At 53.5% G+C, this 25,448-nt stretch overlaps 1 protein-coding gene across 1 annotated transcript; it reads right to left on the bottom strand.

Moving 5' to 3' along the window:
• Positions 1 to 735: 735 nt before the first annotated feature.
• On the bottom strand, positions 736 to 25,448 carry TMEM214 (transmembrane protein 214). The gene is made up of 17 exons (XM_081188571.1): positions 25,296 to 25,448; positions 23,176 to 23,408; positions 21,567 to 21,717; positions 19,929 to 20,063; positions 18,804 to 18,886; positions 18,313 to 18,418; positions 17,912 to 17,993; positions 17,288 to 17,389; positions 16,535 to 16,676; positions 15,393 to 15,484; positions 14,811 to 14,859; positions 6,566 to 6,679; positions 4,472 to 4,589; positions 3,670 to 3,766; positions 3,352 to 3,520; positions 2,307 to 2,458; positions 736 to 2,070 (listed from the first exon to the last, which is right to left on the bottom strand). The coding sequence occupies exons 1-17, from the start codon at positions 25,414 to 25,416 to the stop codon at positions 1,944 to 1,946; spliced, it is 2,073 nt and encodes a 690-aa protein (XP_081044697.1). The 5' UTR covers positions 25,417 to 25,448; the 3' UTR covers positions 736 to 1,943.

Below are 25,448 nucleotides of genomic sequence, written 5' to 3'. Positions count from 1 at the left end.
CGCCTGAGCTGGCAGAGATAAGAGAAAGGGCTCTGTACACCTTGGAGTGAATTTAGAGAAAAAAGCTATCAGATATCCCCTTCCCTTCTCTTGCTTCTGCATCATCAGCTTCCTTTGGACCCCGCTGCCCCCAGCATGGGATAGATGACGAGGGAGGCAGCTTGTTTTCAGGGAAGCAGCTGGTGGTTTTCTTCCTGCTTCTCTGTAGACCCAATTCCACAGGGACATGAAACAGGAGTGTGGGGGAGAACCCCCACCAGTCATTAGACTGGATCTCCCACTGCCTCAACCACTGGCCATGATGCTCAGTCATTCCCCCCCCCCCCAATACTAGGCTTTGCCCTAAAAAGCAACTTATAGACAGATAAATTAATAGGATATGAATTTGCTGAATTAATTTTTAAAAGGGGATACAAGAACGGGAGATGTGAGGAAGTCCGGAAAATAAGCTAATTGAAGATGAGAAATTAAGAAAGAGGGAATTTTTGTTTTTTGTTATTACATGTGTTTTTTTCTTTTTCTTTTGATGTGTTTAATGTCTGTATTTTTGTATTGTATTGTTTTTTGTGATTTTGTATTTTCTTTGTCTTTTATTGTGAAAACTTAATAAAATATTTATATAAAAATAAAGGAAAAATAAAAAGCAACTTATAAATATGTTTAATGTTAAAGAGTTGGGGCCAAGCCCAGCAAAAAAGGTCTCACGGCAAAGAGAGATCATCAAAGCACAGCATGTAACCAAAGATATTTCCTTTATTGCACATGACAAAAGCCGCACACCATTGTCATGACAGGGTCCCATCACCTCTGGAAGTCTGGCTGCAGGAGAGAAATGTAATTGGGGCAAAGCAGCCCCCAAGTCCCCACATGGGTCTGGCAACTGATGCAGCACCTGGTGAGCAGGAGCAGCTTCTTCTGACCCACTATTTCCCACCAAATAAGGGCTCGTCCTTATGCCTGGCTGGGAGAGAGGAGGGCAACTCAAGGTATTCAGGGCATGCTGGGAACAGGGTCACAACACAGACTTCAAGGCCACACACAGGCCCTGGGAAGAGACCAAGGAGTGGGCATTACAGAAGGTGAGAAAGAGACCCCAACCAAGCTAGTTTTCCTTCAAGCCAGGAGTTGGCACAGTTCTTCTTTATGGAACTTGCAAGAGGAGTGGCAGCCCTTCCTTGAGAGGGATCTACCAGCCCTCTCTCCCCTCCGCCCTGTTCCTCCTCTCTGGGCCCTGCAGTCATGAGCGCTCCCTGCTGCATAATATGAGCTCTCCCCTCCTGGGTCCACGATAAGGCAAAGGCAGCTCTTTGGGGGAAGGCGAAGACTCACAGTCACCTGAGAGAAGGGGGCAGCTTAACGGCTCAGGGAAATGCCCACAGAGCCTCTGCTCAGGCCACAGGGCGATGGGTGGGAGACTGGCAAGGCAGGGTCCCAGGCAGGCACCAGCCCTTGAGACTGGCTGGAGCTGCCAGGGGCAGTTGGAGGAGCCGCAGAGAAAAGGCTGAGGGCAGCAGCAGCAGCAGCAGGCACTCCATGCACAGAGGGATGGGGAAGGGGGTCACTGCCCCAGCAACCTATTTATTTGGGGTAACAGCACTGAACGTAGGATACAGAAAGTGCTTGCCCACCGGCGGGCAGAGGGGCCGCTTCCTGGGTGTGCACTGCTGCCTCCCGCCCGGTGCAGTCCATCAAACAGACAGCAGACAACTGGCTTTTTCAGCAAGGCTGGAGTGGAGACAAAGAACGACCGCACAGTGGGTGGGGAGCTGGGAGGCTTCCGGCCTGCTGGGCAGACCTGGGCTTCAGCAGCAAGTCAGAGGTGGAGGCTGCCCCTCGCTTTGTGGTCTGCCCGCGGAACAGTGAGTTGGCACATCCTGCTGCCAGCAGCAATGGGAGAGCAGTGACCCAGACCTCACACCCAGCTCCTGAGCCCTGGGCCTTGACTAGTGCCCAGAGACGATGGCCAGAGCCCAGTCTCTGATGGCCACGGTGGTGTCTTGCAGGTACGTCCAAGAGGAATGGCTGAGGCTGGTCACATGTTTCCGCAAGCACTCCCAGGACCCTTCGCCACTGGAGGAGAGAGCAGAGGGTGAGCATGCATGCTCTAGGCCTCCTGGATTACTTTGGGACATGCCTTGTTTTGTCTCCAATCGGTTTGGATGTGTCCCCCCCCCCCCCCGGGAACCTGAAGTGGGTTTCCCCTCCCCATTCTGTGTTCTTCTATTCCTACTTCTCTTCCGCAGTCAAGCAGCCCCTGCTGTCTGCTTTGTGTGGCACCAAGGATTCTGTGTGCAGACCATACTCACTTGCAGGAAGCCACCCAGAGTGTCCAGACCCCCTCCAGGGACCCAGCAACGTAGTCCACAGCAGGCAGGAAGTAGTTCCGCATGAGGAAGAGCAGCAGCTCCTTGAGGTATTCTGCCCCGTGCAGCACGGAATCTGGAACCCGGGTCTGGAGCTGGCAGGGAAGACGAGGCGGCTCAGCCAGGCTCAAGTGCCAGCCCTGCCCTTGCCAGGCAGAGAACCTGGGGCTGGCCAGACACACCCTAGAAAGTGGAGCAGTCCTAGCTAGAGGGTGGGCAGGGCACAGACCCCTCTTCCTCAATTACTGCCAGGCCACAGTTCCTTTTGATTCATATGCCAAAGAGAACAGGGTGGCCACCAGCAGATGGGGAACCATAAGCACAGGTCCAGATCCCCTTAAGGAACTTACAGGGGGAAAGGACCCAGGATGGGGTGGGGAAGAGAAAGGCAGGCAGGCAGGCAGGCGGACAGACTCTGAAAATACTGGGAGCAACATTTGGCTCCTCTGCAAAGGGAGTTCAGGTCAAGAGCCTTCAGCTGCCACTGCCACCACCTCCTCACAGCTTCTGCCCGTACTTGCTACTCATTGGAGTGGCAGATACCACTGCAACTGTATTTCCTCAGCGGCACTGCCCACATGCGCAGAACCGGGGCCTGTGGACCCAGGTGAATAGGCCGGTGCAGAGAGTGCCTGCCAGTGAATTTACTTTCCCACCCTCCAGCTTAGCAGATAAATGGTTGATGGCCTAGAGGGATTAAAACCAGCCCAAAACAAAGACATCGCTTGACAGATCACAGCCCAGCTGTGCCTCTGAAAGTGGGGAAACCACCTGTCTGGCGCATTCTCTGCACAGAACCCTGCCTTGCCTCATCTGCTGCTGACCCCCTTAAGAGGAGGCAGTGGTCAGATGCCTCTTTTGGGAAGTCCACTGTCAGGGCCTGCATCTCACCGCCACCTTCAACAACCCTCTCCGCTGATGCCCGCCTCTCTCCTTTGACATCCCAACACATCTCGCCTTCCCTGCCTCCGGCGAGCCCCACCCTTACCCATTCGATGAACCTGGGGAGGTTGTCACTGAGCCAGGTGAGCTGAGCAGAGCACTTCCCAGAGATGTAGGCGGCCGTTTCGTTTGTCTTTGCCCAAACCAGCTCCAGGTTGGGTCCCAGCACGGTGGCCACGCGAGAGTAGTAGAGAGGCATGTTTGCTTCCAGCCAGCTGCAAGGAACAAGGGGCGGCAGCAGGGTGAGACCCTGGCAACAGGCTCCCTCCCAAGGGCTGCCCAGAGGGAAAGCGCTCTTCTGCGCTGGTCCCCCGTGAAGGGAGGGGGCCTCCCTGCCGACTGAGCGCCAGCGCAAGCCACTGACCTGTACCCTTCCCCAGAGAAGTGGGAAACTCTGCTCCAGGCTTGCTGGGAGGCGGAGAGGATGCCGGAAGAGCGAAGCACCTGAGCCGAGGCAGAAGCTGGAAAACACAACATGCTCCAGTGAGTGGGCTGCTGGCGCAGCGGGGGTGGGTGTCTTTGGGGCAGCCCCCTCCCACGTGCCTCCTGTGGGGGTCAGGTGGGATTGCTATGAGGAATTATGAAGAATGGAGCACGCCATTGTGTCAGCGATAAAAGCATTGCTTTGACTGGGCTTGATTCATTGACAATAATTTCTGATTAAATCCCATAAGCCTCTGCATCTCTGCCCATCTTCTCTACTGTTCACTTTCTCTGCCTGACAGGCACGTATAAGCATTCTAAACACAGACTGGTTGCTTCACTAGGCATCCTGAGCCATAAAGATAGAAGGTAGCTTTGATGTAACTTTGATGTAGTTTGTTAATCTTTAGGTAGATCTTAAGGGCCAGGAAGAGAGATCACAAGGAGATGGTAAATACTACCTGTCCTTCCTCTCCTGTTTACTGCTGTTTATGACTTCCGGGGTTTCCTAAAAACATTCCTCCTTGATTCCTATTTACTCTGAACTATGTATGCATGCTCAAGTAGGAAATAGTTTCTTTGTAGTTACAAGGATTTCTCTGATCTGACTTTGTCCCACGTGGGGATGTTTTTGAAATGCTCAGAGGACATCTGATTGGTTCTTACAAGCGCTGTGCTGAAAGTTCTTTTATTAATCAGGGTCCAATCCTTCCTTGCCCTTTCCTCCAGGGGCAGGGCCTCACCTTCAAAGGAGCCATGAGTCCTGATGTCATGCATTAGGAACCCCGCAGTGAATACCAAGGCGACCAGCAGCAGCCGAGCCCAAGGAAGGCCACTGGCTTTCATCTTCAGCAGCAGGTTCTGAAGGGGAAACACAAAGAGAGGAAACCGGGAGGAGAATCTCTGGGATGCAGATGGCTAGCCCACCTGGCCCCCCACCCACCCATCCCCAAGGATGGAGATTATTCTGGATCCTTTGCTGTCGCTTGAGGCGGCCTTAGTGGTCAAGAGTGCCCCCATCTGGACAGGGACAGCCTAACTTCTGTTGTCTATGTCCTGGCAACCTCTATGTTAGATTACTGCAATGCGTTATACATAGGGCTGCCTCTGAAGACAGTTCAGAAACTTCAGCTAGTGCAGAATTGGGCAGCCTGGTTGCTGACCGGGGCAAGACAGTTTGAGCATATTACATCGATCCTGGTCCGACTGCACTGGCTGCCAATTCAAAGTGCTTGTTTTGACATATAAAGTCTTAAATGGCTCAGGACAGCAATACCTCAAGGACTGCCTCTCTGCATATGAACCAAGCCGGATCCTGAGAGCATCCTGCGAGGCCCTTCTTTGTGTAATTTCTTCAAGGAATAATAATTTATAATAATAATAATTTATTATTTATACCCCGCCCATCTGGCTGAGTTTCCCCAGCCACTCTGGGCGACTCCCAATCAGTGTTAAAAACAGTACAGTGTTACATATTAAAAACTTCCCTGAACAGGGCTGCCTTAAGATGTCTTCTGAATGTCAGGTAATTATTTATCTCTTTGACATCTGATGGGAGGGCGTTCCACAGGGCGGGCGCCACTACCAAGAAGGCCCTCTGTCTGGTTCCCTGTAGCCTCACTTCTCGCAATGAGGGAACCACCAGAAGGCCCTTGGCACTGGATCTCAGTGTCCGGGCTGAACAATGGGGGTGGAGATGCTCCTTCAGGTATACAGGACCGAGGTCGTTTAGGGCTTTAAAGGTCAGCACCAACACTTTGAATCGTGCTCGGAAGTGTACTGGGAGCCAATGCAGATCTCTCAGAACCGGTGTTATGTGGTCCCGGCGGCCACTCCCAGTCACCAGTCTAGCTGCCGCATTCTGGATTAATTGCAGTTTCCGGGTCACCTTCAAAGGTAGCCCCACGTAGAGCGCGTTGCAGTAGTCCAAGCGTGAGATAACTAGAGCATGCACCACTCTGGCGAGACAGTTCGCGGGCAGGTAGGGTCTTAGCCTGCATGCCAGGTGGAGCTGGTAGACAGCTGCCCTGGACACAGAGTTAACCTGCGCCTCCATGGACAGCTGTGAGTCCAAAACGACTGGTCCTTCAGGGGCACAGTTACCCCATTCAAGACCAGGGAATCCCCCACACCAACCCGCTCCCTGTCCCCCAAAAACAGTACTTCTGTCTTGTCAGGATTCAACCTCAATCTGTTAGCTGCCATCCATCCCCCAACCGCCTCCAGACACTCACACAGGACCAGAGCCAGTGTGGTGTAGTGGTTAAGAGAGGTAGTCTCCTAATCTGGGGAACCGGGTTCGCGTCTCCGCTCCTCCACTTGCAGCTGCTGGGTGACCTTGGGCCAGTCACACTTCTCTGAAGTCTCTCAGCCCCACTCACCTCACAGAGTGTTTGTTGTGGGGGAGGAAGGGAAAGGAGAATGTGAGCCGCTTTGAGACTCCTTAAAGGGAGTGAAAGAAGAAGAAGAGTTTGGATTTGATATCCCGCCTTTCACTCCCCTTCAGGAGTCTCAAAGCGGGATATCAAATCCAAACTCCTCTTCTTCTTCTTCAGAGGGCAGCAGCACAAGAAAGGGCCTTTTCTGCAGTGGCTTCCCATTTGTGGAGTGCTCTCACCAGGGACGTTCAGCTGGTGCCTTCATTATATACCAGGCAAAAACATTCCTTTTTAATCTGGCCTTTGGAAACCCTTTGAAATGTGTTGTGGGAGGGGAGATTTGGGGTTTGTTTTTGTTCCTGTTTTTATTGTGTATTTGTGTTTTTATACTATGCTGTGAACTGCTCTAAGATCTACAGATGAAGGGAGGTATACAAACTGAATAAATAATAACGATACCTTGCAGGCAGCTCTGCAAGCTGCAACATCCTCTTCGCTGTTTGGTCCTTTCATGGTCAGTTCCTCGTTTGTGACTTTGAACGAATGAACTGTTTCCTGTAAAGATTTCCGCACCTGGAAGAGAAACGGTCCACAAACACCGTCACAAAGCCACAGGTGACCCTTGGATCACACCGGGATGGTTGCAACCCAACAGAAGCAGCAGGAATGGGGGGGGGGGCAGAAGGGCCAGACAGCCAGGGGCTCTGCTGCCCTCCCCACTCCCCTCAGGGGCCTTGCCTCTCTGCACCCCACCCTCGAGCCCAGGGTGGATAAAAATCAATGTTTTCTTTTAAAAGCACATTTTTTTATTTAAATCAGATTTTTATAATAAAATGCTTTTGGAGGAAAAATCTTTTTAAAGATAGTTTTCTATTTAAGTTACATTTTAGTCCAAAGGCTATTCAAAGGATTTGTTTTAAGTTTTTCATGTGTACTAAAACTCAGTCAGTCTAAGTTTTCTTTAAAAAAAAATTGTTTAACCACATCAGTTAACAAACATGGATACATATGTGTCAGGGGTTTAGGAGCAGAGGCACGGGCAAGGGAGGAAACAGAGAGCGAAGGGGAGGAGGCAGAAGAAAAGATGAGTGATGACGACGACCCGAGATCTCCTAGTCTTTCCAGTGAATCAGAGGATTCACAGAAAGGAGCACCAGTGGCCAGGGCAAGGGGGGAGTCTAGGGGGACACCCCAGCAAGATAGAGCCAGAGGGGACTCAGAGGAGAGCAGTTGGAAATCGGGACCAGCGTCACCGCCAGAGAGCAGGGAAGAGGAAGGGAGCCAGGGATTAAGCGCTGGCAGCTCACAACAGGGGGGAGGGCATGAGTCAGGAGTGGCCACACCTCCATCGGGGAGCGAAGAAACGGTCAGACGGAAAGTGGAAGGTTGGGCGCGCGCGCCAAGTTCAAATGCAGAGGAAGGCGGCGCAGTAAGCAGCCCCGAAAGGGAACCAGGTCCTAAAGCCCGGCGCAAGGAGGCAGGAGGGTCCGGGTCAGCGTCAGAAGAATCCCGGAAGGAAGAAGCCCCGGGGGGTAGAGGGACCCAGAGGAGGACAGTCAGGCGGAAAAGGTGGAGCAAGGCTAGGATATTAAGTTGGTGCACAAGGGGCGGAGATTCAGACGGAGCTTCGCCGATCTAGCTACTAGACGTAGAGTTTGCGCGCAGCAGCGTGAGAATGGAAACTGTAATTCAATAAAGACTTTTACTTAATGATCGCTGGCTAGCGTGATCCTCTGTGAGCTAGGATCTTCAAGCAGCTCTGACAGTAAGCTCCGTCTCTCCATTGTGGGCATCTACAGCCTCGAGGAGGGGAGAGAAACAGGTGCCTACTAGCGAGCTCACGAACGGCGGACGACATGACGGCTGAGCAGCAGATAGAGGACCTCAGAAAAGCAGTGGCACAACTGAACGCCGAGGTTCTCGCATCCAGGAAGAGAGAGGAGGAGGCAGCTGCCGCCTGCAGGGATCTCCAGGTCAGGTTAGACGTACTGGCAAAGCAGACACCCCGGCAGGAGGGAATTGGGTTGGCGAGACGGGCAGGCGGGCTGGTCTCTCACTTCGATGGGAACCTGCAACAGTATCCCAACTTTAGAGCCGACGTACTGTGCGCACTGCAACTGCTGCATAAAGACTTTAGAGATGAACAAGAGAGAGTGGGGTTCATCATGTCCCATCTGCATGGGGATGCGAAAGCATGGCTACGCAATTTATGGAGAGATAAGGATCCGGCGCTCCAGAATGCGGATGCCTTTATTAAAGCGATGGATGGGTGCTTTTTATCAAGTATTGACGTGGATCTTGCACGGAAGGAGGTGCATGGGCTGAGACAAGGGAGGGCCAGCGTCAGGCAGTATCATGCCCGCTTTTTCGCCTTGGTCAGTGCCCTGGAATGGGACAGAGATTCGGCTCCTGTAAGAGACCTCTTTTGGGAAGGGCTGCACAACTCGATTAAAGATGAGATCGCGAGGGGGGAGAGACCCCGAACCACCCAGGAGGTCGTTCAGAGGGCACTGGCAGTGGGGGTGAGGCTGGAAGGACGTCCGTGGAGCAAGGACGAAGGGCGTGGAGGGCGCGAACCAGCCGGGGGCCCCTCCTTCCTTCCCAGAGAAGCAGCGCGGGCGCAATCCACGCCTCCGCCAGGAGGAGGAGCCGAACCTATGGAGGTTGGAGGTGCAAGGGCTCAGTCAGCAACCAGAGCCCTAGCACCGGCAGCAGTGAAAGCGAAGCCTCCTAGAGGGAACAGGAAGTGTTACGTCTGTGAGGAACCAGGGCATATGGCAAAAGAGTGTCCCCAGAGGCCCCACAAGCTCACTGCAGCCTCAGCAATGGTGACTGCAGCAACGCAGCAAGGAGGACCACAGCAGGGAAACGACGCAGTCTGGCTGGAGGAAGAGGCACTGGGGCCCAGCCAGACGTGTTAGTGACGCAGTCCCCAGAGATTTTACAGCCCGTGAACCCCCTCCCGCCCAAACCAGTAGTGAGGCTCACAGCATCTCTCCAGCTGCCCAATGGAATCACCATAGACGTGCCAATCACCATTGACTCAGGCAGCAATGCGGACTTTATAGGGCAGGACTTTGTCGACAGGCACGCTGTGCAGTTGCTGCCGGCCACACTGCCCCTGCAGGTTGTCACGGTGGATGGCAGGGAGCTGCTCGGGGGGCAAGTGGTGAAGCAGACGCCACCAATGGTGATGCGACTTGGGAATCACAGAGAAATCATCAGCTTCAACGTCACTCAACTATCTGACACGCCCGTTGTATTGGGCATGAGTTGGCTGGACAAGCACAGCCCAACGATGGCTTGGTACCAGAGGCAGCTGACCTTCGGCTCTTCCTTTTGTGCTGAACACTGCATCGTGCCCAGGCAGGAAGGAGAGGAAGAGGAGTCACAACTGCTGCTAGGCACGCTGCAAGCGATTCCCCACAAGTACGCTGAATTTTTGGAAGTTTTCTGCGAGAAGGAGGCAGACAGGCTACCCCCTCACAGACCATATGACTGCAAAATTGACCTGCTGCCGGGGGCGGCGCTGCCTAAAGGGAGACTGTATTCCATGTCAGAGGACGAACTGCAAGAACTCAAGGAGTTCATTGATCATAATTTGCAGCGCGGCTTCATCCGGGAGTCCAAGGCAGTGGGGGGCAGTCCCGTATTCTTTGTTAAGAAGCGGGACACGCCCCAAAAGAGACTCGTAGTGGATTACAGGATTTTGAACAGTGTGACTAGGCCATCGGACTTCCCCATGCCCCGAATTGACGACCTCCTCGCAAAGGTACGGAAGGGCAGAGTGTTCACCAAGTTGGACCTGCGGGGGGCGTACAACCTCATTCGCATGCGGGAGGGTGATGAGTGGAAGACAGCCATGTTCACGCCACTGGGGACCTACGAATATAGAGTTATGCCTTTTGGATTGCAAAATGGCTCCCACGTTTTTCAAGCATTTATGCATCACGTGTTGGCGGGACTTCTCTACAAGACGTGCGTCTGTTTCTTAGATGACATCCTGATCTTTTCGGAGTCGCAGCAGGAGCATGACAAACACGTCAAGGAAGTGCTGAGCAGGCTAAAGCAACATAGGCTCTACGCCAAGCTGGAGAAGTGCCAATTTGACGTGCCGGAGGTGGATTTTCTGGGCTACAAGCTGTCTGACAAGGGGCTCGCCATGGACAGCGCCAAGGTTCGAGCGGTATTGGATTGGAAGAGCCCGCGCAACCGGAAGGAGGTCCAACGGTTTGTCGGCTTTGCGAACTTCTATCGCAAGTTTATCAAGGGCTTCGCGATGCAGACGGCGGCCATCACTGACACGCTTAGCTCCAAGGAAAAGAAGTTCATTTGGACTGAGCAGGCGGAGCAGTCCTTTCAGGCACTCAAGCGTCTCTTCGCGTCGGAAGAGCAGCTGCTTCATGTCAACCCCAGCAAGCCGATGAGGGTGGAGACAGACGCTTCGGACAGAGCCGTGGGGGCGGTCCTGCTGCAGAAAGACCCGCAGGGGGTGTGGCGACCGGGAGCGTTTTACTCCAGGAAGCTCAGCAAGTCCGAGCAGAACTACACCATATGGGACAGGGAGTTGCTGGCCATTCACGCAGCGTTCAAGGCGTGGAGGCACTTTCTGATCGGCGCCAAGCACACGGTGCAGGTTTGCACGGACCACAAGAATCTAGAGCACTGGCGCACGGCACAGTTCCTGAACCAAAGGCAGATACGTTGGGCTGAGTTCTTTGCGAACTTCGACTTCCGAATGGAGTATGTCCCGGGGGACACCAACATCATGGCAGACGCTCTCTCCCGTAAGCCACAGTATCTGGAGGACGCAACACCAGCGGCCGCCATGCACATCTTCGCACCGACAGTGTGGGCGTGCGCCGCGGCGACCGTGGACCTAGAGGCGGTGCGACGAGCGTTGCAGGGGGACTCCTTCGCACAAGCAAAGATGGCAGAGGTGCAAAGGGGCAAGGCAGCGGCCGACGGTTTCCAGCTAAGAGATGGATTGCTCATCCGTAAAGGGGCCATCTACGTGCCGGGAGACGAACTTCGAGCCAAGGTGCTGCAGCAGCTGCACGACGCGCCCACGGCCGGGCACTTTGGCAAGGAGAAGACGGTGGAATTAGTAGCCAGGGATTTCTGGTGGCCTGGAATGAGAGGGGAGGTCGCAGACTACGTGGCGAGGTGTGACACCTGCCAGAGGGCCAAACCAGTGCACAGACCGCCGGCCGGACTGTTGGAACCGCTGCAAACTCCGGTCGAACCTTGGGAAAGGGTGGCCCTGGACTTTGTCACGGATCTGCCCAGCTCAAGGGGCAAGACGGCAGTGCTGGTGGTGGTGGACCTGTTTTCCAAGATGGCCCATTTCATTCCGTGTGCTAAGGTGGCCACGGCGGAGCAAACCGCCAAACTGTTCATAGACCACGTGTTCAAGGTTCACGGTCTGCCACGGTCTATTCTGTCCGACCGGGGGCGGCAGTTCATCTCGAATTTCTGGCAGAAGCTGATGGGCTTCCTGAACGTCAAGATCAACCTGGCGTCGGCTAGACACCCGCAGACCAACGGGCAAGCGGAGCGGGTCAATGCCATCATGCAGCAGTACCTGAGATGTTATGCAAATCAACAGCCTGCGACGTGGGTGGATTACCTGCCGCTTGCCGAGTTCGCCTACAACAACACGAAGCACGTGTCCACGGGGGTCACGCCGTTCTTCGCCAACAACGGGAGGCACCCCAGAACCTTCCCGGGACTGGAAAGAATGGGGGAGGGGGAGCCGCAGACAGCAGATGCGTTCGCGTCGGAGCTGCAGGAAGTCCACGATCAGCTGAGGCGCCACCTGGAGCTGGCCAAGCACGCATACAAGGTACAAGCAGACAAGCACAGAAGGGTTGGAGAAGAGCTCCACGTGGGAGACTGGGTTTGGTTAGCAGCCCACGCAGTGCCGGCCAGGTCGTTGGCCAAGAAGAAACTAGGGCACAAGCAACTGGGGCCCTACCAAGTCGAAGAGCAGGTCAACCCGGTAGCTTTCAGACTGGCACTTCCGGAGGGTTCCAGAATGCATCCGGTATTCCACAGATCGGTGCTCACTCCCTACAAGGCACCGCACAGGTTCCAGGAACCCGGAACGGCGCCGAGTCCGGCCAGAGACAGAACAGGGCACGCGGGAGTGGCACAGAAGGAGCGCATCAACGAAGTCACGGAGATTTTGGACTCCAGATGGGGGGAAGAGGGGGTAGAATACTTTCTCGCCAAGGAGGGCACCCCGGCCAGTGCGAACAGCTGGGTGCCGGGCTACGCCTTAGACGAACCTCTGCTCAAAGACGAGTTTCATGCCCTCTTCCCACATAGACCTATGCCAGCAGACTTTTTCGACGACTGGCTTTTCACGCCCACGCTTTCGGCCAGCACGTTCCGGGGGTTCGACTCGGACGAGGAACCGACACGAGACGTCCGTTCCCCGGAGGGGTCACCCTCGGGATCCGCCTCAGAACCCTCGTATTGGTGGGACGATAGGCCAGAGGAGCAGTTCCGCAGAAAGTGGCTGGAATGCTCAGGACGAGAAACGCCGCCAGGAGGAAGTGAGGGAGAGACGGACATGGACATTTTCGGGGACGACCCTGGTTTCGAGCACGGCGGCACAGAGATGGAAGCGGAGGTGACCGTCGTCGACGAGAGCAGGGAGGAAGAACCGGAAGACTTCAGATGGAGGCCCGCCACGGGAAGCGACCGATATCCGACGTTCGTCCCTTTGCAACAGCAGCCCCCAGCTCCAGCACCGGAAGGAGGGGAGGGGGGAATGGGGGGCTTCGAGGGGGGGATGGATGTCAGGGGTTTAGGAGCAGAGGCACGGGCAAGGGAGGAAACAGAGAGCGAAGGGGAGGAGGCAGAAGAAAAGATGAGTGATGACGACGACCCGAGATCTCCTAGTCTTTCCAGTGAATCAGAGGATTCACAGAAAGGAGCACCAGTGGCCAGGGCAAGGGGGGGGTCAAGGGGGGCACCCCAGGAAGATAGAGCCAGAAGGGACTCAGGGGAGAGCAGCTGGAAATCGGGACCAGCGTCACCGCCAGGAAGCAGGGAAGAGGAAGGGAGCCAGGGGGGAAGCGCTGGCAGCTCACCACAGGAGGGAGGGCATGAGTCAGGAGTGGCCACACCTCCATCGGGGAGCGAAGAAACGGTTAAGAGGAAGGTGGAAGGTTGGGCGCGCGCGCCAAGTTCAAATGCAGAGGAAGGCGGCGCAGTAAGCAGCCCCGAAAGGGAACCAGGTCCTAAAGCCCGGCGCAAGGAGGCAGGAGGGTCCGGGTCAGCGTCAGAAGAATCCCGGAAGGAAGAAGCCCCGGGGGGTAGAGGGACCCAGAGGAGGACAGTCAGGCGGAAAAGGTGGAGCAAGGCTAGGATATTAAGTTGGTGCACAAGGGGCGGAGATTCAGACGGAGCTTCGCCGATCTAGCTACTAGACGTAGAGTTTGCGCGCAGCAGCGTGAGAATGGAAACTGTAATTCAATAAAGACTTTTACTTAATGATCGCTGGCTAGCGTGATCCTCTGTGAGCTAGGATCTTCAAGCAGCTCTGACAATATGCTATATTATTGTTTTAGTTAAATAAATGGTTTAAATTGTTATTAAGGAAATACCGTATTTTTCGCCCTATAGGGTGCACTGGCCCATAGGGCACACTTTTTTGGGGGGGATAAAGGGGGAAAAAATTATTTCCCCCCCAAGCCCCAAAGAGCAAAGAAGCCATGACAGCGAGCAGGATGGATCCCGCTAGCTGTCTTGGCTTCGTTTTTAGCCTCGGGGCTGGGGGTCCGGGAGCTCCTGGAGCTTGCTGCTATCCGAAGCCCGTGGAGCGCGGTGCTGTAGCCTGCTGCACACCCCGGGCTTAGGGCTGCAGGCAGCTATCCGCAAGCCTTCAGAGCCCGCAGGAGTTCCCGCTGGGCTCCGCGGGCTTGCGGATAGCTTCCTGAAGCCTGCATTCGCCCCATAGGACGCACACACATTTCCCCTTCATTTTTGGAGGGGGGAAGTGCGTCCTATAGGGCGAAAAATACGGTAATTGTTTTTCTCCTTTCAATAAAGTACAGCAGAAAGGTTGTCCAAATATAAACAGTTAACTTATTAAACCTCACAATAATTTCATAATTATCTGTCTATGAATTTCTAATAGTATAACCAAATCGGTAATTTTTGCTGAATTGTAAAAACTACTCTGAAAATTTATTATTCCAAAAATGAAACCTTCATCTGGTTGTAAATGTTAAGATTATACCAGCAAGAAGGAGTCTTTCAGTAAAAAAATGATTTAAATCAAGTCTTACTGACTAGTGATTTAAACTGATTTGATTTAAAGCAAATCCACCCTGCTTGAGCCCCACTCAAGCCAGATGGGCGCCTCCCAGGCCCTGCTCTGAACCCGATGCAAACTATGGAGAATGTGGGCAGCAGGATCCCTTTCAGAGTTCAAACTCATCCTGTCCATGCAGCTCATGGGAGATAGCAAAGCTCAGAAGCAGACAGAACTAGCAGGAAGCACAAGCTGTGATGAGCTGGAACGACTGAACCTTGGCAACGGAGCAGCCTTTTGGAATGGACTGCTGCCTAGCACTGGCCTTCTTTGGCCTGGACCAGACAGGCAGGCCATTAATTCATCCGTGTTGTCTGTCCCTGGCATACAAACTACTGCTTCAAGCAAGAGGCAGTCCAAAGAGCAGGAGCCACAAACCTTTTTGGAAGTGCTGTCCCAGGTCTGCACAAAGTGATTCAGGAGCAGGCTGGGAAAACAAAGCAAAGGCATCAGCTCAAGGATCTCTGCAGAGCCTGGCCTGTTTTTTGAGTTTGGATTTGATGTCCTGCTTTATCACTACCCAAAGGAGTCTCAAAGCGGCTCACATTCTCCTTTCCCTTCCTCCCCCACAACAAACACTCTGTGAGGTGAGTGGGGCTGAGAGACTTCAGAGAAGTGTGACTGGCCCAAGGTCACCCAGCAGCTGCAGGTGGAGGAGCGGAGGTGTGAACCCGGTTCTCCAGATTACGAGTCCACTGCTCTTAACCACACTGGCTCACTGTTGCATGCACCTTCCCAAAGAGAGAGACCCCACTGCTCTCCCTGCAAAACAGGGGAGGCTCCTCCGCTCCCTGGTGGACTTTGCGTCATTTCAGCAACCATGAGGGCTCGAAGCACAGCCTTTCCAAAAAGTTCAAGCGGACGTTCAACCACCACGACTGTAAGCAGGATTGGTATCCTGCAGGTTTCCAAACCGTCAAGCAGGGCACGCAGTGGGGAAGCATCCCTGCCGAGTCTCACCTTGACTGTGGGAGGTGTTTGATGTACAGCTGCCTCCAGACATTGAAGCTGAGGGGATCCAGGCGGAGGCCTTCGGCCAGGCAGTTGAGCAGCTGCACAGGACAAGAGCAGAATTGGTCCCAGGAGTCTAATGGCCAAACGGCAGCAGCAGCCACAGGACTGAAGACTTCAAGATAGCGCGACAGATTTATGACATTCCTGGTGCCCCACTTATTGATCCCAGTTGGGGTCAGGAAGGGGTGCCTTCCCTACAGCCTCCCCTCTTTCTGGAACTGCCTTTGGGGTGAGCTCTCCTTCCTATTCTGGCTCTCAGTGCCGCATTAGGAGGCCCAAAGAGGTTCCTCCCCATCTAACGGTTCCAGACAGAGAGAAAGGAGGCTACAGTTCCAAGCAATGGGGCTGGGTGCCACAGTGTGTGTGTGTCTATCTGAAAGCGTCATTTGGCTGCTGCACACCTATCTCTGCAGCAGAGGGAGAGGGAGAGAGCCATTCATCGCTCGCACCTGCATAGCACACAAAATGCTCCAGCTTCCATCCCTGGCACCTCTGTTTGCCCAAGACACAGCCAGAGTCAGCAATGCACCTAACGCCAAGTCGTAAGCACCTGCCTTGAACTGCCCTTGTTTTCCTTGTTTTTAGATCATTAATAGGACATTTAATTCCTCCAGAAGAGATGGGAAATTCAAGGTTGCCACATTAGCGACAAACAAAACTAGTTTGCTTGCATTCCAGGCTCTTGGGGGCTGAGGGAGGGTCCTGCACCTTTCCAGTTTGCCTGGATTCCAGCCCACACCCCTCCTTCCATCCTTGGCAGCCAAGCAAGGGGGAGTAAAAGGGAACTGGAAGCCAGAAGAGCCAGGAAAACCCTGGGGCTGAGCCTCCCAAGGAGGGCCCAGCAGACATCCCCTCCTATTTCAGAGAGAGAGAGAGAGACGCCCAGTTTATCAGAAGAACTGCCACCCATGGGTTTGGCGCTGGAGGGAATTAAGGCACAAAATAGATCCTCCGACTCAACAAACTGGGGGAACCTTTTCATCCAGAGGTTTTAAACTCCTCAGTCTATCTCAGTTGTTGTCTAAATGTGGCAGCCCCACTAGATGCTTGAGGAAGGCCACCCCACCCCCCTTCTGCCCCCTCCTCACCTCTTTCTGCATCTCAAGGGGGCAGCTGGGCAGGGCTCTGGAGAGGAAGGAAGGGAAGTAGGTGTGCAGCGTGGTCTCAGGCTTAGCCCCAAAGGCCAGGACTTTCAGGCGGGGATACAACTGGCGCAGCTGCTCCTGCAGGCTGGGGAGAAAGAACGTTTGCTGCATATGAACTGCTGTATTTTTACATGTGCACACACAGTTCTGCCTGGATTTTATATAAATAGTTGTATCTGTTAATACTGTCCTAAACTATACAGCGAATACATTTGCATCCTCTGGAAGAAATGCACGGCTTGTACGGTTACTGCTGGGGGCCTGAGTTCAACATTTTATTTTAAATTTGGCTTGTAAACAGTTCAGTAACCCGTTGCGTAAACTAGAAGCATCAATTTGAAAGCTATTAAAATCTCAAAATTGAACTCTAACCGTAATACCAGTTGAAATCTATGCTAACAGCAGGGTTATGAAAATGCTGCCTAAACTACCAAAGGTGGAGCAGAAGGTTAGGAAAGGAAACTTGCTCAGATGTGAGGCAGCCTGCAGAAAGGCTTTTCTGTATCTCCCTGTTATTTACTTCATGTATTAATTGCTTCCTGGGAAACATCTCAAAGCAACTGAAAAACAATTTCTGTGCAAACAGAGGCACTCTAAAGTAGGCACGACACCCCCCTCAGTCTCCCCAGGAATGGGGCGGGGCTCTAACTCTTCCCATCCATGCACTGTGAGCCGGTCTCCCTTTAGGTGTCATACCTGGGGGATAGAGAGTTGTTGGGCATGAAGGCAAAGTCCATGAGAGGGAAGAAGTCTTTGGGTCCTATCATACCAAAGCCTTTGGTCAAGTTGGGATGCATCCTGCCAAGGAAAAAGCAACGCCTGTCAGCTGGGGAAAGCCACTCCCAGTCATTACAAACTCCGCCTCCACTCCCCGTGCTGGAACAAGGGCCTCCACAGGCCTACCTCGAAGGGCTATACTGCAGGAAAACCAAACCTGCCCTGTTTGTGCCCACCATCCCTGGCTGACTTCCTCTTGCTGTTGAGCCCAGGAGCACCCCAGGCTGCCCCTTCCAGAGGCCGCCTCCCGGACATGAGAACCCAGGGCATGTAGCACAGCTGCCTTTTGGGATCCAGCAGCAGTTTACTGGCCCACACCCAACCCATCTGAACCTCCAAGCACTGCTCTGACTCCTTAACTGCCTCTCTCCTGATTCTGATGGAACCGAGAGATAGAGCTGAGTGCTATCTGCATACTGAGGACACTTTGCTCCAAATCTCCCTACGACAGCTCCCAGAGGCTTCAGAGGGATGTCAAATAGCACCGGGGGGGGGGGGGCTTGGAATCATGCTGAATAAACAAACAAGGACATGGCAACTCACAACAGCAGCCGATCCAGGTATGCAATGGCGTACGGGGAGAGAGATTTGATTCCCAGAACAGGGAACATAATGCCGAGCCACACTGTGGAGAAAAGAGTTGGGAGAGCAGCAGCGTTACATTTCTGCCCTTGCCTTCGTCCGAGGATGGAGCTCAGGGCTGCTGAGCTTCAGAAAGGCAGCTGCTCCAAGTGCCTTCAGGCCACACAACATGCTCTTGAGCCACACCACCAGAGGGTCTGGGGCAGGGTGAGAAGAGGGCATCACCGTTCAAGGGGCTGGAGAAGCTCCTTCTAGCTCCTGATCAGCCCTTCCCCCCCATATCATTTTTATTAAGTCTCCAAAAATATTCCAAAGTGTTTATCATCATATACATTAAAAAAAAAAGCTGCCGCCGTCCTCACCTTTAAGTCCTTCTGTAAGATCAGTAAATCCAGCTTGACCCAAGGCCCACATGATCGTGAGACATTTGGCCGGACGGCTTTGATGGGAGCTCAGCAGCTCAAGATACTGAAGTGGAAAAGGGAAAGACGGCAGGATTAAAGCGCAACTCTCGGCACAGAGCCCAGTGGGAAGGAGGGCCAAAGCGACAATGCTCCCTCGCAAGAGCTGGAGCTCTCTAGCGCAGAACATCAGCTCCTGACTTCTCTGGGATATGAGATGTGAGGGACTGAAGCTGGGACTCCCAGCACAGAGAAAAGAGGGTCGGGGAGGGAGGGGCCCCGTTCCATGCGCATGCCGGGCAAGAGTATGCTTTCCAATTCCGCAGATGATAGCTTTCACTTTTGCTACCTGTCTCAGTAAAATATACCAGGAACTCTGGGAAACCTGGGTACCTTGGAGAGGGACAAAGGGCTGCCTCTCCAGGTTGGATGGGGCAACTGCAGCTACCCACCTTGCTCAAGTTCATGGTGGCAACTTTAGGCCTGTCCATCAGCATGGCCTGAATGCAGATCCTGTAGCCGTGCAGGGAGTCCCCTGGAAGACAAGGATGGCGAGGAAGACTGTGAGGGCCCTTCAGGTTGGGCGTTTTAGCCTGGAGCCCAGAGCCCTTGCGCACCGTAGATTGCATCGCACACTGGGCTCCTGGCAAATCTATGCGGCTGCTGTGGGATCAGAGCGGGAGGAGAGAAACAGAAGCCCACCCAGGCATGCGTGTCCCCCGGTGTTCCGCTTTACTCAATACAATATAGAGTGGCAGAAGCTTTAGAGCCCATAGTCCTTGCTGTGGCCCCCAATCCTCCTCCAGGAAATGGCCCAATCCCCTCTTGAAGTCCCCTATAAGAACACAGCCAGCACCATGCTTGTTCACTAATGTAGCTCTGACTTTAATTTGCTGCCTCTCACCCAATTCTCTTGCTGGCCCATGGAGCCAGAGTACAGAACTGCAGGGCCTCACAAGTCATCTAGTCCAACCCCCTACAATGTAGGTATCACAGCTGGCACCTCTTTCCCCCTTGGGGTCCCCTCAGGTCTCCACCCCACACGCCTCTGCCCTGCTGCTCCCCATCTTTCAGTACCTCACCACAAAAGTCACAGCTTCACCAGAGGCTTTTCACCTCCTTGCACCCTTTAGGGTAACAGCATTAAGAATTAGGTGGGTGTGAAATCAGGTTTGTTCACAACCTCAGTGGGCAGCCCTGGTCACTTTTAGTGCCACTTCCAGCACATAAACTGCCTTGAGGTACATGCAACACCCACCAGGGCCCTGAGTACAAATACAGTGGTACCTCTAGTTGCGGACACAATCCGTTCCGGGATGTGGCGCTTCTGCGCAAAGAGCGCAATAGAGCGCTTCTGCACATGTGCGAAGCGCACAGAACACTTCTGCGCATGTGGTGAAACCCAGAAGTATGCTTCTGGGTTTGCCATGTTCACAACCCAAAAAGCCACAACATTAAGCAAACCCAACAAGAGGTATGACTGTAGTCTCCCTCAACTGCTCTCTTCCCTCACGGGAGCACATGTGGCAGAACCTTTGACCCAACGGCTGGTTTACTGGGCTGCACTTCACACTCACCAGGAGTCTTGTCCAGCTCTTGCAACATTGTGTAAATACAGTGGTCAAAGAAAAGCTCCAGGACACCCGCCGATTTCGACAGCAAGGACTTGATGGTGCTCCTCAGCTCTTTGTTCACAAGGCAGTAGGGATAGTCTGCAGCCAAAAGTAAGGTGGCAGTGTGAAGGAAGGGCTGGCTTTCGTTAGCCCTCACTGCTGCAACAACTTTCCCATGAGTAAAGCACAGGTGGGAAGCCACATCCCTAAACAGCAGAGCAGTCCAAAACTGCGGCTTCAGCAGACTCTCGGGGAGCCCCAGTTCAGAATTCTACCTTGGCAGCACAAGGATAACGTGGAGAGAACTGTGCAGAGGTGACTGGCCTGCCCTACGAGAACCAAACCAGGCACAGCTGCTTCTTCACCAGCACAAAGCCAGAAGCCAATGCCGAAGCCGCCTTGCCAGAGCTCTCAAGTCGACCACAATTCAAATATTGGTGAGTCTGTCAAGGGCTCCTGGGTTTTGGAGCAGAGATACATTCTGATCAGGAGGATGAGTATAAGAGCCCTTGGAATGAAAAGGAAATAAGCGACCCCCAAAGTCTGCAAGGCCCCAGCCCAGGATGCTGCCCAGCTGCCAAAGCCAGCCTCTTCGTCCCTGCGGAGTCGGGAAGAGCATCTCTGGATCTTCTGGCCTCTGCCCTGCTGCCAAACGCCACTGGGAAACGCTGAAGACAAAGGCAGCATTGTGAAGCCACGCCGGGAGCATTCGGCACCTGACACCCTTCCCAAGCCAAAGCAGCAGACTCTGCCCATAACGCCCCTGCTTGGCTTCCAGCTACTTGGCATATTGGCAGGAAAGAGAGGAGCTGCTTTTCACCCTCCCTTGGGTCAGAAAAGGGCGAGAAAGGCATTCCGAGCAGGAACTGAACATGCCGTGGTTATGAGACTTGCTTCTCTAAGCACAAGCTCAGAGGGAATGGCTGGGAGGAGACCTCGCCTCTCTCTCTCTCCTGGGCTTTTCCCTGCCCAGGCCAAACCAGGCAGCCAAGCCCACATTCCTCATCCCCGGAGGCACAAAAAAAGTCTGTGTGACAGAATGTAGGACACATCATCAGCAACCCCGAGAATTTATCTTCTTTTAAAAGGAGTAAGAAAGAAACCACCAGTGTGTTTTCAGGTATATGAAGAGGTGAGACTCTGGTTTAGAATTCCAGGGGTCACAACCCATACAAGCCTCTCCTTGCCTGCAAAAACTCTGTTGCTGGTGTCACAGCTGCACAAAAATGTCAGGTATTACTTTTGTTTCTGCAGTCCTCCAAAAACAGAGAACAAATTTCCAAATTCTAAAGAACAAGATTCCTAGCAAAACCATACAAATCCATGCAGCATTCAAATGCTGGCAATTTCCCACCCAATTTACAAGTGTGAGGTTTTCTAACTGCAGAATTCAAAATCTTGCTGACAGGAGCTTACTCACGTTTCTCCCTCTGTGATCAATGAACTAGAAAGTCTGAATGTTGTGCAAGCAGCTGCCAAGGCCCGAAACCAAGCCCACAGCAGAACAGGTGCTCTGGGTGTTCAAGCGAGCAAGATGGCCTCTCTCTCTCTCGCAAACACACGCACAACTGATAGAAAGGCACTTTCCAAGGCAACACTTACCATGAGGGTGCTGGCTGAGAGTGGGGTCGCTCTTTGGAGCTTGCAGCTTGTAGTTCAGATATCCAGCCAGGTCTTTGACCCACACAGAAGGATTCTCGGGGAACATGCTCACGCTTTTGTCCAGCTCCTTCTGGAGTTCTGACAAATCAAGCTGGGGTGGGGAAGAGTTAGCTGAGCTGCTGCAAAGGGAAGACCCCCCACTCCCCACTTTAGCAGGGCACATTTGGGCTGTTTCTGGAACCGCTCCCCAAGTGAACCTATTCCACAACCGGAAGTGGCTGCCCCTCAGCCAAGGAGTCCCACCTCAACTCCATTGGCCCCCAAGGGAAAGAGGAAGCTGTCTTATCCTGTCTGTCCATCTGCCCTCTTTGGCAGTCGCTCTCCAGGGTCTTGGGCAGAGAAAGATGTTTGACATCACAGAGCACCTGATCATTTAGCTTGAGGTGTCAGGGATTAAACTTTCAGCATGCAGGAGAAATGCTCCACTGCTGGTTCCTTCAAGGGTCAGTCAAATGACTGGACCCTGCCTCTCCTTTAGAGGTCATGACCTATCAGCCAAAGGCTCTTTCTCCAGCATCCCATCCATGCGCCAAGTGGAGCCCATTAAATCTTCAGAAGGACTGTCAGCTGCTTGCCCCCTCCCCCAGGGGGAGAGGGAGGCAGTGAGTCCCTAGAGCACTGCTTGCTTCCTTCCCTCCTCCTGCAGCTTAAAGCTGGTCCCTAGTCTACATGAACAAGAGATGCATTTTCGGTACTTCACCTTCCAAATTCTATGAAAAGACACAGGAAGGAGGCAACACATTTCCAGCGCATATATTAAGGAAGGCAAAGTTTAGGACTCCCCCTCCAAAATAAAAAAAATACACGAGTTGCCTTTTTAGACTATTACTATTTATTCTGAAGCTAAAGGCTGTGCATGAGGTAGACACCAGCATCAATGCAAAGGCTGGCGAAAGGCACAGTCCCTTCATGGAAATGGTTCAAAGAGCAGTCCTAGATACATGGGATGAGGAGGAGACCTTTATGCACGCATTGACAACTCGGGGTTTCTTCTAAAGTTCCTTTCTCTAGCTAGGTGAAACAGCCAGCATAGCAATTCTGGATACCTTTTTAGGAATGATGCCCTGCTTCCTCATCAAAAGAAACTCAAGGCAGCTGACAAACCAAGACAGTATTTAAAACGATGGGGTGGGCGCCGCTGGAGAAGAAGCCCTGGAGCAGGACAGCCCCGCTGGCCTGGATGGAGCAGAGAAGGACGGGAGCATTTTCGCCGCCTGCCTCGCCCTAGTCCAGGCATAGGGAAACTCGGTCCTCCAGATGTTTTCAGACTACAGTTCCCATCATCCCTGACCAGCGGTCCTGCTAGCTAGGGATGATGGGAGTTGTAGTCTCAAAACATCTGGAGGGCCAAGTTTGCCTATGCCTGCCCTAGGCAGACCTCGCCATGGGCAGAGAATAGGTTAAGGAAGGGGGCTGGGGGCCCATCGGCCACCCGGCGCAGCTTGTCCTGCCCCCCTCCGGTCCCCCATGACCTCCCGGGGCTTCTCCGCAGCTGCCGTCCCAGGCAGGCAGCAGCGCCCACAGATCCCCCTTCCCGCCAGCCACTCACCGCCTTGAGCGCGTCCTCCAGGCTGCGGAAGCGGCCCTGCTTGGGTGCCGGGTCCCCGCTGGGTGGAGCCTTCTTGCCACTCTTGCCACCGGCGGCCGGGGCCTTCCTGGACGCTGGCTGCCCTGACAGAGGAGGCGGAACCTCATCTTTGCTCTGCTGCCGCCGCCGTCCAGACGCCGCCACCGCCTTGTCCAGGCGTAGCTCCGGGAGGCTGTCCTGCGTGGCCAAGGGAGCTGCAGGCCCAGAGCAGAGACAGCCGTCACAGGCTGAACGCGCAGCTGCCCCCGCCCCTGGGGTATAATATTAATATAATCATAATAATTTATTATTTATACCTCGCCCATCTGGTTGGGTTTCCCCAGTCTCTCTGGGTGGCTTCCAACAAAGTATTAAAATACAATGGTCTGTTAAACATTAAAAGCTTCCCTAAAGAGGGCTGCCTTCAGATTTCTTCTAAACGTCAGATAGTTGTTTATTTCTTTGATATATGATGGGAGGGTGTTCCACAGGGTGGGTGCCACCACTGAGAAGGCCCTGTGCCTTGTTCCCTGTAACCTCGATTCTTGCAGGGAGGGAACTGCCAGAAGGCCCTCGGAGCTGGACCTCCGTGTCTGGGCTGAACGATGGGGATGGAGACGCTCCTTCAGGTCTACTGGACCGAGGCCGTTGAGGGTCAGTACCAATAATAATAATAATAATAATAATAATAATAATAATAATAATAATAAATTTGTTATTTATAACCCACCCATCTGGCTTCCCCAGGCACTCTGGGCGGCTTCCAACATAATTTTAAAATACAGTAGTCCATCAAACATTAAAAGCTTCCCTCAACAGGACTGCCTTCAGAAAGTCAGATAGTTCTTTATCTCCTTGACATCTGCTGGGAGGGCGTTCCACAGGGCTGGACTCTGATAAAAAAGGTAAAGGTACCCCTGCCCGTACGGGCCAGTCTTGCCAGACTCTAGGGTTGTGCGCCCATCTCACTTAAGAGGCCGGGGGCCAGCGCTGTCCGCAGACACTTCCGGGTCACGTGGCCAGCGTGACGAAGCCACATCTGGCGAGCCAGCGCAGCACACGGTAAGTGGTCCCTATTGATCTACTTGCACTTTGACGTGCTTTCGAACTGCTAGGTTGGCAGGCGCTGGGACCGAGCAACGGAAGCTCAATCCGTTGCGGGGATTCGAACCGCCAACCTTTCGATCGGCAAGCCCTAGGCTCTGTGGTTTAACCCACAGCGCCACCTGCGTCCCTAAAGACAGCATCGTAGTTGGCAGGATGGACTCTGATGCTCGGGCCAAAATAATAAAAATAAAATAATAATAATAATAATAATAATAATATATTTGTACCCCACCCACCTGGCTGGGTTTCTCCAGCCACTCTGGGTCACTTCAAACTAAACATTAAAATACAATAATTTATCAGCTATTAAAAGCTTCCCTAAAAGAGCGCTGCCTTCTGATGCCTTCAGAAAGTCAGATAGTTCTTTGTTCCCTTGACATCTGCTGGGAGGAGGCGCCACCACCGAGAAGGCCCTCTGCCTGGTTCCCTGTCACTTGGCTTCTTGCAGGGAGGGAACCGCCAGAAGGCCCTCGGAGCTGGACCTCAGTGTCCGGGCTGAACGAAGGGGGTGGAGACACTCCTTCAGGTATACAGGACCGAGGCCGTTGAGGGCTTTAAAGGTCAGCACCAATAATAATAATAATAATAATAATAATAATAATAATAATAATAATAATAATAATAATAATAATAAATTTGTTCCCCACCCATCTGGCTGGGTTTCTCCAGCCACTCTGGGTGACTTCAAGCTAAACATTAAAATACAATAATTTATCAGCTATTAAAAGCTTCCCTCAAGAGGGCTGCCTTCTGATGCCTTCTAAAAGTCAGCTATCTTGACATCTGCTGGGAGGAGGCGCCACCACCGAGAAGGCCCTGTGCCTGGCTCCCTGTATCCTCGCCCTGAGGGACCCGCCCGAAGGCCTTCTGGGCCGGACCCCGGTGTCCGGGGAGGCGGAGACGCTCCTTCAGCTCTCCTGGGCCCTGGAGGCCGTCCGGGCCTTTCAAGCGAGGGTAGCCTGCCGCGGGCCCGGGAGGCTCGACGCCGCACTCACCGCCCAGCGCCTTCCGCCCCGAGGGGCCGCCTCCTCCTCCTCCTCCTCTGCCTCCTCCGGCGCCGCCCCTCCGGCCGGGCTTCCCCACCACCTCCCAGCGGCCCAGCACCGCCGCCGCCATCGCGCCCAACCGCCGCCGCCTCAGCCGGAGAG

This window comes from Podarcis bocagei (assembly GCF_964188305.1).
Source record: "Podarcis bocagei genome assembly, chromosome: 3".
NCBI lineage: Eukaryota > Metazoa > Chordata > Lepidosauria > Squamata > Lacertidae > Podarcis > Podarcis bocagei.
The sequence above is the reverse complement of the archived record's forward strand: the minus strand, read 5'-3'. Positions and strand labels throughout refer to the sequence as shown.